General features: G+C 43.3%; 1 protein-coding gene across 2 annotated transcripts in view; it reads left to right on the top strand.

Annotated features, from left to right (window-relative positions):
• Positions 1 to 19,451, top strand: part of setd2 (SET domain containing 2, histone lysine methyltransferase) — a 33,477-nt gene extending 14,026 nt beyond the window's left edge. Inside the window, exons 12-22 of one of the 2 annotated variants that reach the window (XM_084053635.1) lie at positions 789 to 917; positions 1,520 to 2,620; positions 2,978 to 3,026; positions 3,919 to 4,270; positions 5,238 to 6,054; positions 7,156 to 7,281; positions 9,623 to 9,759; positions 10,737 to 10,848; positions 14,906 to 14,980; positions 15,783 to 15,884; positions 17,287 to 19,451. In XM_084053635.1, the coding sequence (XP_083909761.1) occupies positions 789 to 917; positions 1,520 to 2,620; positions 2,978 to 3,026; positions 3,919 to 4,270; positions 5,238 to 6,054; positions 7,156 to 7,281; positions 9,623 to 9,759; positions 10,737 to 10,848; positions 14,906 to 14,980; positions 15,783 to 15,884; positions 17,287 to 17,454 (3,168 nt within the window). In that variant the 3' untranslated portion in view covers positions 17,455 to 19,451. The remainder of the gene's footprint in view (positions 1 to 788; positions 918 to 1,519; positions 2,621 to 2,977; positions 3,027 to 3,918; positions 4,271 to 5,237; positions 6,055 to 7,155; positions 7,282 to 9,622; positions 9,760 to 10,736; positions 10,849 to 14,905; positions 14,981 to 15,782; positions 15,885 to 17,286) is intronic. The other variant, XM_084053636.1, reaches the window with a different exon arrangement.
• The last annotated feature ends 491 nt before the right edge of the window (positions 19,452 to 19,942 follow it).

The raw sequence follows: 19,942 nt of genomic DNA, 5'->3' as shown, positions 1-19,942 counted from the left end.
AGATGAAACTGAAGTTGTATTTTAGAGGTAATTCTGTTGTTTAGCAGCATGTAGCGGGATAAAGAAATGGATAAACTATAGAATAATTAGCTTTAGAATAAGTCAGTACAGACATTTTTGCAAAGATCCACATTGGGGCAAATATTCAGATCACTGGGCTTATCTAATCCTACATTAAAATTGTCTTAAGGGAGGGCGGGCGGCGGACCACGTCGTCACGCTCATGTCACTGTGACTCAGCCATAACCATGCAGCTACGTCCAAATATATAGTGTGTTGTCTAACCTCAATGTGTTGTCATGGCAAACAAATCAGTCAGAACCTCTAGTGATTGAAAATGGCTCATTTCAGAGTTGGTAACATTCTTCGTGACATACAGATTGTACCGGCCATCTGTCAAAAGTCTAACATAAAATCAAAGGGTCTCTGATGCGCCGTGGGCATGTGGTGTATCAATGCAAACAAAAAAGTCCATTGTCCATGCAAAGTTTCTGCATTTCTTATGGTTTACTTATCAAACAACAATTTGACATTATGGCTCCCCCCATTGGCACACACTTGCTCACCTATCTATTTATATAACCTCAGGTGCCCACAGTGTTAACTCAATTCACAAACAAAACAGAATACTAACAAAAGTTAAGATGATAAACAACAAGAAAATAATACTATTCATTCATGAAGCAAACATCTAGAATAATCAATCAATACTACTTATTAGTAAACAATAACTAAATGCCAACAAATATATAGCTCCACATGTAACTTGATATGTGATTGTCTCCCAGGATACACAGAATCCGTCATGCTTGAAGCAGTTCTTGGACCACCACGGCCTGTCCTTGTTGTGGATCTTCATGGTGGAGCTCTCAGAGGCCAAGGGCAACAATGCCAACAACTTCAAACTACAGTACGAGGTGAGATTTGAAGGTTCCGTCTCGTTAGATTATTCTGTAAAGTTATTTAAAGGCTTCAGTGTATTACTATAGCCACTTTAGCCCTGACTAATGTCATTATAAGCAAAACAAATCCCCTAAATTTAGCAAAGAATTTAGAAAATGGCAGATCGGCTTTGAATTTTTGTTTTGTTTGATAATGTTGCACGCTCTGCTGTTAAGCGAATATTGAAAAATCAACGGTGAGGCTCGCTGTGCTGTACCACTCAGTCGGCCTTATACTGGCTAGGTTATTTTTTTGGGGGGGGGGGGGGGGTTGGGCTTTTTATACCTTTTTTATTTGGAGAGGGATAGGGAAAGTAGACTGACAGGAAATGGGGAGAGAGATGGGTGGAGTGGTGGGGTTGACACGCAGCGAGGGTCGTCGGGAACGGGAGTTGAACCCGTGACAGCCTAGGGTGCCTGGACCGCCATGCTACGGCCCATGCCCAGGCTAGGTTTCTTTACCTGGTACAAACAGGCGTAGTTGTGTTCCACATATTGCAAGCTACTACTATTTTGAAGCTCTCTGACTCCGAGCCATTACAATCACTAAATCATCTACTGTACCTTTTTGTTTCCAGATTATGCAGACCCTTTCTGTGCTGCCCATCTCCACTAAGAACATGCTGGAGGAGAGCCGAGTGCTGACCTTCATCCAGCGCTGGGCCCAGACACACGCTCTGCCTCAGCCAGCCGAGATGGACGGCTATTCCAGCGAGAACACATCTCGGGCCCAGACGCCCCTCAACACTCCCGACGGCTCCTCCGCCAAACTTGGCCCGGAGCTGGACAGCGACACCCCGAAGCGGGCCGTGTACCGCCGCCTCAAGATCATCAGTGAAAACAGCCTGGACAGCGCGCTCTCCGATGCCAGCAAAGCATCCGATGGGAAGGAGGAGGAAGAGGACGACGACGAGGAGGAGGAAGATGAATCGCGTTCTGGGCTGGCGGATAGTAAACCGGCGAAGACGGAGCCGGCGAGCGAAGATGTGACTCCAGCAAAGGAACAGTCAGATGAGCCAATGAAGGAGGAGAAACGGGAAGAGGCCGAAATCTGTCCCAGCATTCAGCCTCCATCTCAGCAGCCACAGGAGGAGGAGGAGGAGGAGGAGGTGGAAAAGGAAAAAACAGAGGAGATGGAGGTAGAACAGGGGGATGCTGGCGTAAACGAGGAGAAAAATGAGGTGCAACAGGAGGAGGCGAAAGAGGATGCAAAGGAGACTACTGTGGGGGAGCAAGAGAACGGGGAGGAAAAGAGCAGTCAGGCAGTGGAGGAGAAGGAGAAGGAGGATGCGGGGGTCGAAGGAGAAGAAACCAGCACTGAAGCCCAGGAAGCAGAGACTCAGGTCGCCCAAACGGACGTTCATGATGAAACAACAGCCGAGCCGCCCGCAGAGCCAATGGACGCGACATCAGAGGTAAAGGAAGCCGAGAAACCTCCATCAAGCGAGCACTCGGAGCAGCAGTCTGAGGCGCCCCCCAACTCTGAGACCCCAGAGGCCAGCACTGCCTCTGAGGTCACAGTGGCCGCGGGAGAAGCCGTGGCGGTGAGTACTCCTTCTCAGGACGAAGAAGAAGGGGTCTCCGATGTGGAGAGCGAGAGGAGCCAGGAGCTCCCGATCAGCAATGTGGACATCAGTGGCATGGCTGCTAGACTCCTGGACAGCTGGAAGGACCTGAAGGCAAGGATGCACTCACACATTGCACACCCATGATTAACCCATTAAGACCTGAGGCCGATTCTACAAATGCCCTCTAAATCAGTAGTTCTCAAACTTTTTTGTAATTCAAAACTATATCAACATTTTTTTGCGAGCTTGTACGTCTGCTATTTTTTAATAGTCAGTGCTAAAAATCTAAATAACACAGATGTCTTCCCGGTCTTAATGGGTTGATATTATGTGACATTTTCTATTGATATCTCTTTTAGTTTTTATATGACATCACTACATGTATTTATAGACATGCATAGAACATAAAATATAGTGCATTGCATTGTGACTTTTGCATTTAAATTTAATTTATGCTTATTCTTTTAGGAGGTGTACAGGATACCCAAGAAGAGCCAGGTGGAGAAGGAGACAAACGGTGGGTTCATCTCGGTTCATTGTTGAATTTAACTGAATGGCTCCCGAAACATGTGTGCCTGACAATCACTCCCTCAGTGTGCTGCCAACAATTTGCCTGTATCCCATGTCCTTGCTCTACACAGAAGTGTATGCATCTCTATTATCCCACGGCCAGTGATGTGCAGGCTTTTCATATTTCACTGGGCATTCAAGTTCATTCAAATCAAATGGTCAAAAAGTAGCTCAACAGAAAGTTTCCAAGCTTTTGTAACAGACAAAACAGACTCTGAAATGTTCTAGGGCAGTGGTTCTCAAAGTGGGATCCGGGGACCCCCAGGGGTTCTTGAAGGAGTTCCAGGGGTCCCCAGCAAAATTAGTTGATATAGCATTAAAATCAGTTTGACCACTTTAATCCTGTTGTATAATTACTATTCAAAAATAGCGATGCGACGTGTTGTGAGCATGTAGATTGCCTATTTTAGTCATTTTTAGTTAACACAAATCTTCTCTTCTGGGGGTCCCTGACACAAAATATTTTCAGAAGTGGGTCTGCGGCCAAATACATACAGTATACATGAATATGGGGGTACTTCACATGAAAATGTTTGATAATCACTGTTCTAGGGCTCACACTGAATAGCCGGATACTAACCCTAATAGTGTGTTGGTTGTCAGAAATAATTGCAATAGTTGGATGCATCTGGGGGAGGTTTCACATCTCATAACATGCGGTAACGCAGAGCGTATCCATTTGTAATCTGCTACCCTGTTAAATCTGACACTGAACACTTGTGGGTATTTCAGCTAACCTGTCCTAGGCTCACAGGAATAGGCTTTATAGGCAATGTTGTTTAACTGTTGAATTTCTTTTGTTTTAGTTCTCTCAAATGACCCGATCATCTCTTTTGTAGATCGAAGCCGAGACCGAGAAGCGGCCTTGACCCCACGGACTCCCTCTGGCAGTCGGGAACGAGAGAGGGACAGAGAGCGAGAGAGGGACCGGGAGCGAGAAAGAGACCGGGAGCGAGAGCGAGACAGAGATCGGGAGCGAGACAGGGACAGGGACAGGGACAGGGAGCGGGAGCGAGAGAGGGACTACGACAGAGACCGGGACAGGGACCGAGATTGGGACAGAGACCGAGACCGGGACCGGGACCGGGATCGAACCTTGGAAAAAACACCACGCAGCACAGAGCGCCGGCGGAGACGCTCCGCTTCACCCCCTTCGTCCTACGAGAGGAGCAGCCGAAGAGCTGAAGAACGGTATGGAAGCCCAGTGGACTGTTGGCTAGGAACAAAAAACAATGGAAAGCATTAGAGCTGCATCTAATGGTTCTTTTCATAAGTAATTCATCGCTAAATCTAGTTTTTGTATTTATTTTTAGATTAAAGGGGCCCTGTACAGATTTTGTTATGTATTTAAGTGCTCTGTGCCTCTAGAGCGAGCAATTAATCATATAATCACGTCACCCCTAGAGGGCATCATAATGTCACACGCATTTAATATGAGGATTCACATCATGGATGTGAATCCTTGGATCCACAACCACAACCATGGATCAAAACGGCAGGTGTCAGGGTGTGGGTGTGTGCCAGTGCGCCCAGTGTTTTTCAGTGCAGTACCATCTGAATCCTGAACATAGGTGCAGATTATGTATACAGAATAAAGACATATTTACAAAGGGTTTACATGATGGAGTGAGCAATACATTTACAAAAAGTAGCAAATGGACTGCTTCAAATGGACGATATTTTGTATCTTCAACATATATAGATATTTACAGTAATTGTGCACAAAAAGGTGCATCGTGTCAGATTGAGATAAGTGGTGCTGAATTATATTATTGATTTTTGTTTATTATTATATTCTTTTATATAATTAGTCAGTAGAATCAGTAGAAAGTCCCTGGTTCAATCCCCAGCCAGTCAGGTGTCAAGCAGGTTTTTGCCAAGGAATAGTGAGATGATTGATCCTGCATCTCTCCTGGATCAAATCCCACCAGAACCTTCTGTTATGTGCCTCTCCTTCACTGCTGCTTCCCTCACTGTGTGTCTATAAAGAAGTAATTCAGGGGAGTGGGCAGCCCTTTTTATACTTTTTTTTTTAAATGATCAACACTTTATTTGAGTTTTACTTTTAGCGGAACAAATGATAAGACAGATATACAAATAAACATATGTCCGCTCGCTAGTCTTTATTTGTCATCTAATCGGGTTTTCTTTCATTCAGGTTCGACTCGTCCAACAGCAAGACCCCCAGGGCGGCCGGTGGGAAGGAGCGTAACAAGCTGTCGACAGAAGAACGCAGGAAGCTGTTTGAGCAGGAGGTCGCTCAGCGGGAGGCCCAGAAACAACAGCAGCAGTTCCAGCAGCAGCAACAGCAGCAACAACAACAACAGCAGCAACAACAGCAGCAACAACAACAACAGCAACAGCAGCAGCAACAGCAGCTCCAGACGATGGCCTACGACCCCGGGCTGGCCTACGCCTCCAGCCCTGGCTTCATCCACTACCCCCCTGGATACCCCATATGTACCCAGGCGTATGTGGACCCCACCAACCCCAACCTGGGTAAAGTGTTGCTCCCCACCCCGCCCGTGGAGCCCATTGTGGGCTACGAAGAGACTCCTCCCCAACCGCTCATCTCTGAACTGGGACTTCCCTCCCCATCCTCCACGTCCCAAGCCCCCGCGGTCTCCAGCCTCCCTCAGCACATTGCCACCGCCCCTCTGGAGCTGCAGCCCCCCGGGGCTCCGCAGCCATACGGCCAGCCCAGCATCATGGCGCCCCAGGACCCGGGCGTGGCCGTCCTCCCCGTGCCGCCCCAGGCCATCCCTCCTCAAGTGGCGGGGCAGCAGGGCTACACCACCCTGTGGGACCCCACCACGCAGCAGGCGGTGACGGTGCAGACTCAGCCTCCACAGCAGTACGCCCCGCCTCCCTCGCCGGCTCAGACGCAGACCGCCATTTACTACCAGGGCCAGCCGTGCCAGGCCATCTACAGCATCCCTGCTGCCTATCCACAGCCCAATGCTCCTGTTATACAGGTAAGACCCCCACCGCCTACCCACAGCCCAATGCCCCCTGTCCCACATGTAACACCCCACTGGTTGACAGGCCAGATTGTGTGTACATCCAGTATACGTTAATATAAGGTCATTGTGGCGTGCTTTAGAGATATGCATAGTGCAAAAACTACCAAGATTTTCATGGGTAATCTTCAGAAAGACATTAACCAAACAAAAAACACGATTTTTTGAGATTTAATTTATTAACTGTAGAATCTCCTGTGTTACTCCCAATGGTCAACAGTCAAGTCAGGGACTGTTGTCGCCTCATTTGTGTGCCTGATAGTGATGGGTCATTCATGATCGATTCGTTCAAAAGAACTAGTTCTTTGCCGTGAACGAACCCGCTCACCTTTTGAAACCGTTACGTTCACGCTATCGTTCATTCCCCCCGTCCGCTCCCTGCGTACACAGGACGGAAGGGCGGGCTGTTCCCGCAACACCGCAACAGTCTGACAGCGGTACGGTTGAGTTGTTTTTCACTAGACATGAACAAAATATTTGAATGAATCATTTGAACAAATCATTTGAACGGATTAATGCCGTGAACATGAACACATTTTTTTTTCCACCACTAGTGACTGAGTGTGAAGCATGGGGCTGCCTTAACACATTGTGTGCCAGAGGTTTATTAAAATACTGTACGTTCAGTGCCTGCATTTCTTCCATCCACTTACGTTGATACGTTTCGTGCTGTAGAAGCCCCGACGCTCAAGTGCATGTAAACAAAGCGTGCGTGCGAGACAGCGGAGGGTCCCGACTAACGCCTTGAACAATAATATTTCTAACTCGATCCTCCATTGCAGAGTGATCGCCGATCGAAAACGGCTCACTTTTACCACGTTAAAAAGAAATGGAGATATTACGCTTTTAGTCAAGGAGTTAACATTGGAAAGGCCGACCGGAAGGATTTTTGACATGGATTCAGAGACTCCTTGGATGATCCCAAAGTTTCGTTAGAGCGCCCCACATGGGCTCCACGTATAAAAAAAAATGGCACACAATGTGTTAAAAAAAAAAATCATCCGCACTTCAGTCTGGATAAACGGGTCTGCTTGAATGTGCTCTGTCTTTATAAAGGCGTACACAGAGCCCCCAGCCAGCTACCTCCATGGCCAGCCGGTGTATACCGGCCACCAGCAGGGAGTGGTGGTGCAGCAGGGAGGAACAGTCACCACCATTGTCACCTCTCAGACTGTCCAGCAGGTACTGCAAAAAGCCTCAGTTATACTTGTGTGCCGGTGTCGTAGTCAGTAAATAGCACATCTACAAGCTCACAATGTGTCACGAATGTGACGCGTTGTGAGCTTGCAAATCTGCTATTTACGGCATGCAACACCAACGGTGCAACCAAGTGTAAATCAGGCTTAACTCAGTGGTTTTCAAACGTTTAGTACTCAAGGCGCACCCAAGGGCAAGTCAAAATCTGAAGGCACACCCGTATTCATATCCGTGCAAAAGAGACTCTATAACATGTTATAGACATGTTATTGCTATTCAAAAATAGCCGATCAACAAGCTTGTGAGCCTGAAGATCTGCTGTTTTCACCATTTTAGAACATTTGTGAAAAATTACTTTTTAAATTTTACATTCTCTTATAATGACCTGCCCAAAATGGGGATGCCATGTTGAAAAGTGGTTAAAATATATGTGTATATTTTAGGGTCTAAAATATGCCTCTGTATTGGGAATTGAGGGCACACTAAGTACTGATATAGGTCAAAATGATTAATAACTTTTTGTATAATTGTATATATTGCAATAATAATATGGTTGTCAAAAAAAGATCAAATCAGGAGATATCAAAAATAAGAAATGAGCCTATGGACAATTTCAGGCCTTATTGTTAAAGGAAAACACTGATTTTCAATTTCAATTCTATTGTTCTGATGTGATCAATATTACAGTGTGGCAAAAAATACCCAATGTCTTCTTTGTATTTGTCAGTGAAATGTTGACGTTGCAAAACAGTGATGTCAAAATAAGTCCTTTCTCATCATCGAGCATACAGATGATGTGAAAACATTTAGTGGAGAAATACAGACAGGGTATTTTTTGCCACACTATATTCTCCATTATCTATATTATACTCTACTCAATCAGAACAATGAAATGTAGGTTGAAAATTGAAGTGTCCCTTTAATTCGCACACTAACGGATACCCAGAAATAGCTGAACTGGTAAGGTAGAAAAGCTACATAAAAGTGAGCCAAAAAAACAGCTGACTGCAGCTTTGACTTACAATAGCAGTGAACAGAGGCCTGCAGGGCCCAGGCCTGTGTGGCTTGGCACTTTGTTATGGAAATGAGTTCTACTGTATCTCCTCCCCCTGTCTCTGACAGCTGATGTGTATGGAGAAATAGAAGCTGCACTTAAATGTAGCACTTAAATGGAAGCTGATATACGGTATGCTGCTAGACCAGTGCTTCTCAAACTTTTTAAAGACCCCATAACTCTTGAGAGTGTACAAATGTAACCAAATGGACAAGGGTCCATTTGGAACCCCCTCAAGGAACCCTGAGGGTCCCTGGACCCCCACTTTGAGAACCACTGTGCTGGACATATACGCCTCCACAATGTATTGGAAATATATCGAAACTTTTCTCTTTTATCACTTAAGCCGATCTATAAAATTGTAGAGCTGCTGCTTAAGCAATTCTTTTAAATTATGTTTTTGAAAATGTACCTCAACTAGGGTCACCACCAAGGTTATTTGTTAACAAATACAGTATACCGTGTGTGTAGTATCTTGGATAGGCTCTACTACAGTTTCTCTAATAGAAGGAGAAATGTGTCACACAGCCTCCTGAAGTGCTGTGTAAGATCAGGCTTATAAATACAAAAGTGAATGCTAACCATAGCCATTAGCAGACCCCTCTCCAAATGGTTTGGGCATTTTCTGAGCACATAGAAAAAGTCATGTTCATATTCATAACCGTACATGATGTACTACAACCCTAATCTGCAGCTGAAATATCGCAATGATTTCTCTTCTTGACGCCGGCATGTAGCCCACCCAGTTATCCGTTATCTATAGATCTATAAATATACCAATATTACAGTATATAATGATACCTTTCCTTGTTTTTAGAGCATGTACCTTAGCCTGGCCACAAGGGGGGGCACATGTGTGCATATGAGAAGGTAATGAGCTGCATTAGTGCAAGAGCTGTCTTGAGAAGGGACGCCTTCTTTTGAGATGAGATAATAGATGGATAGACTCAGGGGGTTAAGTCTAATCTTGAGGTAAATATTTTCCTCTTCAAGCAGTTTTGTTTCTGGTGGGTTGCATACACTTTAACCCTAATATCCCTATTCTGGGCAACATGCTCACAACACCGTGATGCGTGGTGAGGTTATAGATCAGTTATTATTGGCGAAGCGATTTGGGGTAGTGGGAAAAAAAGGATTGTGCCAAGTACAGACCCATGGGGGACCGCATGGGTCTGCAAAGTATATAGGGGTTAAAGGTTAGGTGCAATGAAATTAATTCACTTTTTGGTGACAACCTCCATTCTTTCCCCGTTGCTTCTTTCTCCTGTTCAGGAGATGATTGTTCCCAACAATGTGATCGACCTGCCTCCTCCCTCTCCGCCCAAACCCAAAACCATCGTCTTGTCGCCCGGCTGGAAGGTAGCGCGGGACCCTGAGGGCAAGATCTACTACTACCACGCTCTCACCAGGTTGGGCACCTGCACTGTGTGTGTGTGTGTAGTTGTGTAGTTGTGTTGTAGTAGTTGTGTATAGGGCTGTCACGATTACAAATTTAAGTTGACTATTAATTATCACTCAAATAATTGCGATTTAATATTTAACGATTTAATTGTGTTTCTGTCGTTGTCGAAAATTAATGGAACATTCTGAATAAAAATTACATTTCTGTTTGGCTTTTAGTTTTCGTAAACAAAAGTTGCACAGGGCAGATATGACAAATAACACTTATTTAATTACTTTATACTCAAAAATAGTGGAAATAGCCGATCTATAAGCTCAAAACGCGTCGCATCGCGACGCGTTTTGAGCTTATAGATCTGCAGGGTCCCCACGGTCATGAAATTCCTGGAAATATTTTGAAATTAAAAAAAAAAAAATCCAGTACTGGAAAAGGTTTGAAATTGATCAAACATCATCAAAGGTCCTGGAATTTATCAATGGTCCTGGAAAAATATTTGGCTATGCATTGTTTTTGGCTATTGATTTTGCTAAAACAAAACATTTTCATAAACATGAATAATATTACACGAAATATGTAACATAAGTAGTTTTTCGCCGAACGGGCTGCGTGACGGCAGCCTAATGTATGTCTCAAACTTTATTTTTGCTACACTGCCTATCTTTGGGCATTCTACATAGGAGTAAGAGACACATTATTGCGCCGAATGATTGTTATATAGGCCTGGAAATTGGGCTAAATATTCTGGAAAAGTTTTGGAAAAGTTTTGGAAATTCATTGCTAAAAATGTGTGGGGACCCTGGATCTGCTATTTCCACTATTTTAGATTTTTTGGGAAAATATGACATTTTTTAACATGGAATTGATTATGCAAAAATAATTGTGATTACATAAAATAATTGCAATTAGACGAGTATGTAATAATTGTGACATGCCTAGTTGTGTATATGCAGTATATACATGCTCCCTCTCTTGCCTCCCACCCAGACAAACCCAGTGGGACCCTCCAGCCTGGGAAGGCAGCAGTGACAATGCCAGCATGGACCACGAAGCTGAGATGGACCTGGGAACACCCACCTACGATGAAAACCCGTCCAAGGTGAGCTGTTTGTAGGGTAATTAGAAAGGAACACACCCACCACTCGGTTATCTCTTCTGTGGTGCAGGGAATCAAATCCCCTGGCCCGAGAGGTCAAAACCTGTTATCCCTATTCGAGTGGATCTGATTTGAATTTTGGGTTACAGCATTGGGATCACTTTGATATCTGATCTGTGATCATAGAATTATCTCAGCAACATTATGTCAATAAGAAATATAAGTTTGATTTAATCACTCACAATCCAAATCTGATCAACTCGGATAGGGATTAAAAGCTTTGAACTCTTGGGCCCCTGAATTTCTAGAAAGAAAAGAAATACAGTAAATTCCCACATGCTGTAGATCACCTCTGAATTGATTTATTTGGGCCCATGTTTCAGTCACAAGGGCTTTAAAAAAAAAAAAAAAAAATTCATTCATGAATGCTGATGGTTTGATTTAACCTGCGGTTGCAAATATTTTGTGTCGTATAAAATGTTTTTCTGTTATGCCAAAAATATACAAGGATTAGTATGCATTATATTCCTCAGAATCATATTATTCTTGTCAGAGAGGGAGCAGTCTTTGAAATCAAACATTTATACCAGTATCATGGTATAAATACTCAAATACTTAGCTTTGAAATCGACATGAGTTACTGTCTTAGAAGAATATATTAATATTGAATACTATTTACAGGCCAATAATTAATAATGATGGCACTGATATATCAATCTAAACCTCGATTTTCATGATCAAACACATTAACCACATTAACCCTGTCGTCCCAATTTTGGGCATGCCATTATAAAAAAAGATCATTCTCAAAAATAGACTATATGTAACCGTGCTTAATTTATATTCTGTCACTTCATCATGTTAACTAAATTCCTGCCAATCACGCATAAATGCGATCTATTAAATAGCGCACTTGGCCGCCAAGATCGCATAAATACGTTCTATTGAAAATTTTTAAAAAATGAAAAAAAAATTGGATTTTTTTTTTTTTTTTTTTTTAATTTGACCCAAAGACCAAGGAGATATGATTTTTCGAAGATTTAGACTCCCATCCACTTCCTTGTTAACTCAAAACTTCTGGCAGACAACAGCAAAAAATCTGAAATAACTCTGGCAGGTGAAGTGTTAAGAAACAAAAAGTGACCATTATTTAAAGGTACTTGTGTTGTATCTTGTGCTGTCTAATATGATCTTGTCAGGCAACAGAGTGACAGTTAGGCCACGTACCTCATCTGGCATTACAAACAAAATCCTTGTTACTTTTCATTTTGGTTCCCAGCATGTTTGTCCCTGGATGAACAGCATGATTACAGTGGTTGTTCCCTGGAGGTAATTGAAGATTCTGCACAAGTGATTACTTCCAGCTGTGGCCCGGGTTTTGAAAAAAAAAGCAAGGAACAGTGCAGTGCAGTGCAACACCATCGATGTAGTATTTTATGAAAGTGCAGAATATCTGGCCCATGAAGCAAGTTGCAAATCTGTCATTTTATTCAAACAGTTAATTGTATGGCGCAAATAACCAAGTTGTAATTTGAATGAATCGCAGTATGAATTGCGATATTTATCAGACATTTTGCAATATGATTTCTTTATTTTTTTTGCAAATTGTGTACTGTAACGAAAAGATCCTTGAGTTGTTTCCCCTATTCAGATAGTAAGCTGTCTGTCCCATACAGAGGGGAGGGCCAACTCCTGTCTCTCTCTCTGTCTGTCTCTCTCTTTCTCTCTCTGCCTACTTTGTTTTCCTTCTCCATCTTGATCCTGCCTTTGATGATAATGGCAACCAGCTGGGAGAGCTTGAATTCGTTTTTTTGTGGTTTTTCGTTTTAGAGGCTAACGACGCAAGTGTCCCTTTTGTCTCCAGGATCGATTTTTAAAAGATGTGCACCTCACTGTGGTTTACTTTAGTTTATATAGTCAGAGAGAGATGGACTCTTTTTTATGACAGAGCTCTAGTCCACCAGTTATAGCCGACCAGGTTGTGGACTATTTCCAACATTATGTCCAGCTGTTGAAATGATAACCTGTGTTCACTCAGGAGTTTTTTCAGTCATTTAACTGACAGAGTTGAGGATGACCTACACTTACATTACACTGTAGCTGACGGCTGACGCTGTTATCCATAGTGACTTAAAACAGATACGACTGCAGTGCAGTGTTTACTATAATCCTACCATCTGTTATTATCTTGTGATCAAAATCCACAAGTCGGTATGCAGTGGATTCATTCAAGGACACTTCAACAAGTCCACTTGGTTGTTTTGGGATTGTACCTGTGACCTCCTGATAATCACTACAATGCCATCATGCCACCTCAGCTCTTGTTCCAGCTTCCTTCAGACAGGCCGTTGGGTTGTTGTCTTACAGCCACAGAAAAACAATAGGCGCACAATAGACGTCAGGGACAACACTAAATAAAACTATGTGCAAATGAATAGATACACCGTGTTTTCACATAACTGTGACACTGTCCCATTTTTAATTTATAGCTTTTTAATGTTCTCTGTCACTTGGGCAGCCATTTACACAGTGTGTTCAACCAAGACTGTGCGCGTCTATTTAACCGCTCAATCCCGATGGACAGCTAAGGGTTTATACTTGGTCCCCTCCCTTTTTCCCTCTACACCAACTGAAATAGCTGATCTTGTATATTTGCAATTTTCGCCTATACTAGGACATGTATGGTATGTGGTAAACCTTCCTTTGGGTTCTCTTCTCCCTGCCATGTTTCACGTTGATCCGTACCCCCTCATTACCCTCTTAGGGGGTGTGGAGATCACACGTGTGAATCCATCGCTGATCCTCAACTACCCTGATGTGGTCATAAGCGCTCAGCTGTTGCCGCTCGGCCTTTGTTGTCGAGGCTCAGGAGCCGGTGAGGGAGCCTCCTGGCAGGATATCCCCACTTTGCGTGGCTCCTGTGGCCGGGGGACGGGGTGGGGGGCTGGTGGCCAGGTGCTGCTTGACTGGCCGCCCCATTGACCTTGATAGCTGCTGTCGGAGCTCATCATTTCATGGTGATAAAAGTCCAACCGTTGAACACTTGGAGATTCCGCAGATCAAATGGGCAGGAAGTGAGGCTGTCGAGAGGGCCAGCTGCCATTTTTCGTTGAGCCGGGGAAATTGGGCACGGCGCGCCGCGGACGGACCCAGCCTCTCGCTCCCCGTTCGTTTGATCTGTGGAATCTCACCATGTTGCAGTGTAATGGTGGCGTTGTAAAGTCACTGCTGCCTGCCGTTGCTGGTCAGAAATTGTCTTTTTCTGCAGTATTCAGATCAGTTTTGTTTGCATAATGACGACCATTGTTTTTATATTGTTCCATCCTGTTACTGCTTACTGAAATAAAGGGTATTGTTGTGGCAGTGAAAGTAGATTAGGACCAAGGATTTACTTTTCAAGAGCATCTGTGCCAGGCTGGTAATGTGAACAAGACCGTATGTAGTTCACTTGACTTTTTGCTTTTTGTTTTATGTTTGTCTCATGTGTTGACTAAAGGCCTTTGCAGACAGGGTGCGATTTTCGCACGGAAAAAACGGACAATATCATTTTTTAAAAGAACACATGACCTCATGCACACCGGCTCCAAATTTGCCATGCGGCAAGTGGCTGCGGCGATGCGTTTTCTTTTTTCCAATCGAACTCAGTTCGATTCGTGCGTCTTTTCGCATGCGGTAAAAACTGATTGACTAATCGCACCCTGTCTGCAAAGGCCTTTAGTCGATATTTTATTTAAAAAAAAAACTTGGAGTTTCACCTCACATTTGTTCACTTGGTATTTTGTTACTTTCATGCTTTGGTGTCAAATGTGACCTTTTAACCCATTTAGAGCTGAGGCCGATTCTAAAAACGCCACACACACACACACACACACACACACACACACACACACACACACACACACACACACACACACACACACACACACACACACACACACACACACACACACACACACACACAAGGAGACTTCAGCAGGACCCCTTAGGATTGAACTTTGGGCTTTTCCATTGTGGGATGTGAGGGAACTAATTGGTGTTTTCCTATGTTGTGTTTTTACAGTTCTCCACTAAGACAGCTGAGGCAGACACTTCCAGTGAACTGGCTAAAAAGAGCAAAGAGACTTTTCGTAAAGAGGTGAGTGTCATCACCATTTCCGGTATTAAAATGTCAATGTCAAAACGACTACCAATTTTATTACAAGATGTTTTCCTTTCCTTTTTTATTCCCAATGCTGAAATTAATTTGCCTGCCGACACACATACTTGATTGAAGCCTTAACACATTGTGTGCCAGAGGTTTATTAAAATATTGTACGTTCAGTGCCTGCATATCTTCCATCCACTTACATTGATATGTTTCGTGCTGTAGAAGCCCTGACGTGGAAGTGCATGTAAACAAAGCGTGCGTGCGAGACGGCGGAGGGTCCCGACTAACGCCTGGAACAATAATATTTCTAACGCGATCCTCCATTGCAGAGTGATCGCCGATCGAAAACGGCTCACTTCCACCACGTTAAAAATAAATGGAGATATTAAGCTTTTAGTCAAGGAGTTAACATTGGAGCGGCCGACCGGAAGGATTTTTGACATGGATCCACATCCGGCCTCTCCTTCTCAGAGACTCCTTGGATGATCCCAAAGTTTCGTTTGAGTGCCCCACGTGGGCCCCACGTATAAAAAAAAAATGGGTCAAAAACGGTCCGGATCGTTTATGGCACATGACGCATGGATTCTCAAAAACGGTCCGGACCGTTTTTGGCACACAATTTGTTAATAGTGGCTAATTGATATATTGACTACAGATTCAACATTTAACAACATACCTACTGTCATATTTTCTAGCACAGATGAGAATGTAATGGCAATGTTTTAAAAAAGGTTGTATTTGTTTGGTGTCGGTTTGTTTTTGATTGTGTGTTTGTGTGTGTGATCCTCAGATGTCCCAGTTCATCGTGCAGTGTTTGAACCCGTACCGAAAGCCAGATTGCAAACTCGGACGCATCAGCAACACAGATGACTTCAAACATCTGGCCAGAAAGGTAACACTTGACTCATGTCAAAAGACAGACAGACAGACACACACGCACGCACGCTCACACACACACGTATTTAGACATTGCAAAGCAGCACTTTTCCTCTGCAGAGGGAACATTTTTGGGGGTGCAAAGTCTCCGGCTAGCCAGAGAACATGGAATCAAAGTATTGGTTAGCACTTAACTTCAAAGACAGCATTCTCATTTCTCAAAGCTTCCCCTCAGACCAGACCAAAACACTTGAGCTCCCACGCTTTCTTTTCTTCAGCCGAACAATGTTTTTTGTACTCTCTTTTTTGAACGAGACACTTGGGAAACATTGTACATCCAGACTAGCATCTCCCCTCTGTTTGCCTTAATCATTCCTTTGTAAGTTCCCAACATTTTCAGCCAGCGTTTCTTCAAAGGACAACGGCCTCTTTTCTTCCCCGGTCCCTGGTGATTCAGAGAATTGTCGGCCACAGCCCCACAGGGACCGGTTTATATTGAGTGTCATTTGGACACTGAGCGTAGGGGCACAATAAACACAGAGGGAGAGACCCACGTAAACTGTGCATGGTACAAATTGTAACTTCATACGCACCAAGACACAGACTTTCTGTGAATGCTTAGCATTCTGGCGTGGCTCATTTATGGAGCTTGACTTTTCTTTGTCTCAAAATGTAACGAGAAAACCCAAGAGTGGTGAAAGCTGTCGCTATCAAATGTCCACTTGTCAGATTTAACTGCCCTTGTACATCTAAATTATGTTGACAGGCAGGAAAAAATGTCTTAATTAGGGGTGGACGATATGACTTCAAATCAATATCACGATTATTTCAAGCTTTTGCCTCGATTACGATTATAAAAAAGTGAAAATAGCAGATCTAATTGCGATGTGTTGTGAGCTTGCTTGTAGATTCGTTATTTTCAAAAGAAAAACACACCACCATTGTACAACAAACAAAGTATAATACAGGGTTAAGTGGTTAATCATACTCGATTTTGACAATTATTTCGTGACGATTCGTTAACATACAAGACTTTTTTTATTATTATTTAAAAAGCGTGTTTTGCACACCTACAGAAGCAACAGGTGCGTAGGAGAATACCAAACGAGGGCCCCAACGCCCTGAAGAAAAAAAACTAGGAACTCTAAAGGTTCCTAAAGATAACATGATGAAGGTCTAACAGACAGAAACGTTATTCCCATTAAATCTTTTTAATTGCATTTGAAGACAGTATGCAGGGTTTTTTTCTTTAAAAAAAACTATTATTTAAAAAAAGGAACTGCTTGTCGATTATTCGATTAACATACATGAGCAAGATTAAATTGGTTATTTGTTCTAAATATAGTTGTTGATATATATTTTCGGTTAATTGCCCAGTCTTAACTCTCTTTGCGTCTCTGTTTGTTCATTTCTCCTAGCTCACTCACGGCGTTATGAACAAGGAACTGAAGGCTTGCAAGAACCCCGAAGACCTTGAGTGCAACGAGAATGTAAAGCACAAGACCAAGGAGTACATCAAGAAGTACATGCAACGATTCGGCACTGTCTACCGGCCCAAGGAAGACACAGAGCTGGAGTTAATGTAGCCACAGCGAGTCCACCCGCCCCAGGGCAAATGGGAGGAGGCCCTACACAGAATGCCTTTACCCTCACTCCACGTATGAACCAGCCAGCCTGAACCACTTGTTGTCTCAAACCAGAGGATAGGTGGCGTAGTTTCATACCTAACAGTAATGACGAAGACTGTGAACTGCTGCCCAGAAAGAAAGCTCTCAGGCCGGGGCCCCAGTCCCGGTCTGCCATGGGCCCCTAAACTACGAGACTGTCGAGATGTTGGTGTCACTGAATTTGTTCAGAGAGGTTGACATCAAGGGGTGCTACATAGACTCAATGTTTTCACTACCATGTTTGGTTTTTAGTGTTTTTTCCCCTCTCTTGGGTGGATCTTAAATGTTCCTGAGATGATCGGCCTCAACAAGTTCGCTTTTAAACTTCTGCTGTTGCCTGTGAAGGATTAATGAGAGGAATCACCTAGGAAATATAAATTGCTCTTCAGAACTTTCCACTTTTAGAAATGGATCAAATTTGAAACAGTTTTGTTTAGTGTTTTACATTGGACATTGCTTGTGTGCTCTTTAACCCCAGCCACGGACTCTTATCTATTTGGTGCTGCTTTTAGCTGGGCTGTGGAAGTCGGGGCTTCCAGTCTCATTCCCCTGCCTTCCAACCACAAGTCTTTGGAGCCTTGTGTTGCTCTATGAATGCATGATGTAGACTGGGGTCAGCTCGCCATCCGTATCGAAATTCCTGCATTTTCCAAGACCTCTCCCTCTCTAAGTATGATATGTCCACAACCTGGCTTCAATATCACATAGTTTCATCAAAAGTCCTGCTATGATGTGAGCAGGATTTGGAAATGGTTTCAATCACATATGGTTTTGCTGTGTGTCTGTTTTACCCCACTCAACCCATACATATTGTCACTGTCGGGCGGCAACCTGTCCAAAACCGTTACTGTTCAGGAAATGAAGGAGAAAAAAAAGAACCTGTGTTTATATGAAGTGATTATTTAGACACAAGATCTTGTTAGTACTTTTCATTTGTTAAACATATAAAACTCACAGACAGACTTAACCACTTTCACTTTGAAAATGTAAAAGATACATAAACATGTGACATGTGAGCTTGTAGATTGGCTATATTCGCTACTTCTGCGTGACTGTCGCACGATTAAGTAAGGCATTAATTTATGGGGGGGAAAAACATTAAAAGTTGAAATATGGAGTTACGATGTTTCTGCCCGACAGCAATGATAACCTATTTTAACCCTCAAAGCTTGTTCCTGGCGCTGTTTCCTCCTCTCATGTGAGGAGGTGGTTGTAGCATTGTGATTTTAACATGTTTCTGAACATCTCATGTATACTTGTTCCTACTTCTTTCTTTACTTTTTTTTTTAACTGTGTGTCCACATTAGCTATTAGACTCTTGGACCACCTCTTGGCACCAACGGTTGGGTCTGAGGCTCGTCCCAGCCTCAAAGTTACTGTTTTCCTGAAGCATGGGGGTCATTAATTGTCGAACATGTTGTCAAGTATGTATATTGCTTTATATGTGAATATATTGAAAACATGTCTTCTTTTTTTTGGGGAGGGGGGGAGTAATGTAAGCAAATACTTTGTAAAACAGACTTATTCATTGATTTCAACATGTAAATAATGTGTTATAGAACTAACCTGTACACTGGGGGAGTAGGGTAAGTAGGAGGGGTGGGTGGTGGTGTTGTGAGTGTCACCCCTCGCAGCCTCACCAGCTCAGCCCCTCCTGTCTGTGGCAGTCCCCACATCAAGCAGTAAAAAAAAAAACAGTGCCCCCAACAGACTCTCACAGGCCTCTCTGTTTGATTTCAGTGGTGGAGGATGATGATGATTATTTTTTTTTCTTTTCTTTTCCGTTTATTATATTTTTTTCTATGTACAAAAAGAAGTTTCACCCCACTTTTTTCTGTAAGTATTGTGTAAGCACATTGTCATACTGAGTGTACAAACATTTTAAAAGGATAATTAAACTTTTTGTATAAAGCAGATTCTTATATATTTTTATTTGTTTTGGTAGTGGCTGCTGAACTGGCAGAATATATAAAAAAAATGTTTGCCATGGCAGAGTGTCTACAGTGCAAACCAGAAAACAAAGAAGGTTAGGAGGCATGCCCTACAACAGTACCTCCCTCCATCTGTCTGAGGCATGTGTTGACAAGGTTTTGGGGTTGTGTGCGCGTATAAAAAGGCATGGGGCAATTTGGGGGTGGGGTGGGGGGGGGTTAAAATAAAGGACTGTCATTACATCATTATGGTGCAACCAGAGTGACGGGCTGTATGGAGACAAATCTTTGGACAGTGAACACACAGAAATATTGTGTGGCATGTTGTCAAACATGCCTGAAATTGCAAGACAGTGAGCACTGGAGTCAGACTTGAGTAGGTTCCCATTTTTGAAAGGAGTGTAGATCCCATATATGTCAGACGGACAGCGTGCACACAATTGGCTAGTTCCACTCGCAGACGTGTATCAGTCCGA

This window comes from Gymnoscopelus microlampas (genome assembly GCF_963454915.1).
Source record: "Gymnoscopelus microlampas genome assembly, chromosome: 3".
In the NCBI taxonomy this organism is placed as follows: domain Eukaryota; kingdom Metazoa; phylum Chordata; class Actinopteri; order Myctophiformes; family Myctophidae; genus Gymnoscopelus; species Gymnoscopelus microlampas.
This window is presented reverse-complemented; position numbering and strand designations above follow the sequence as displayed.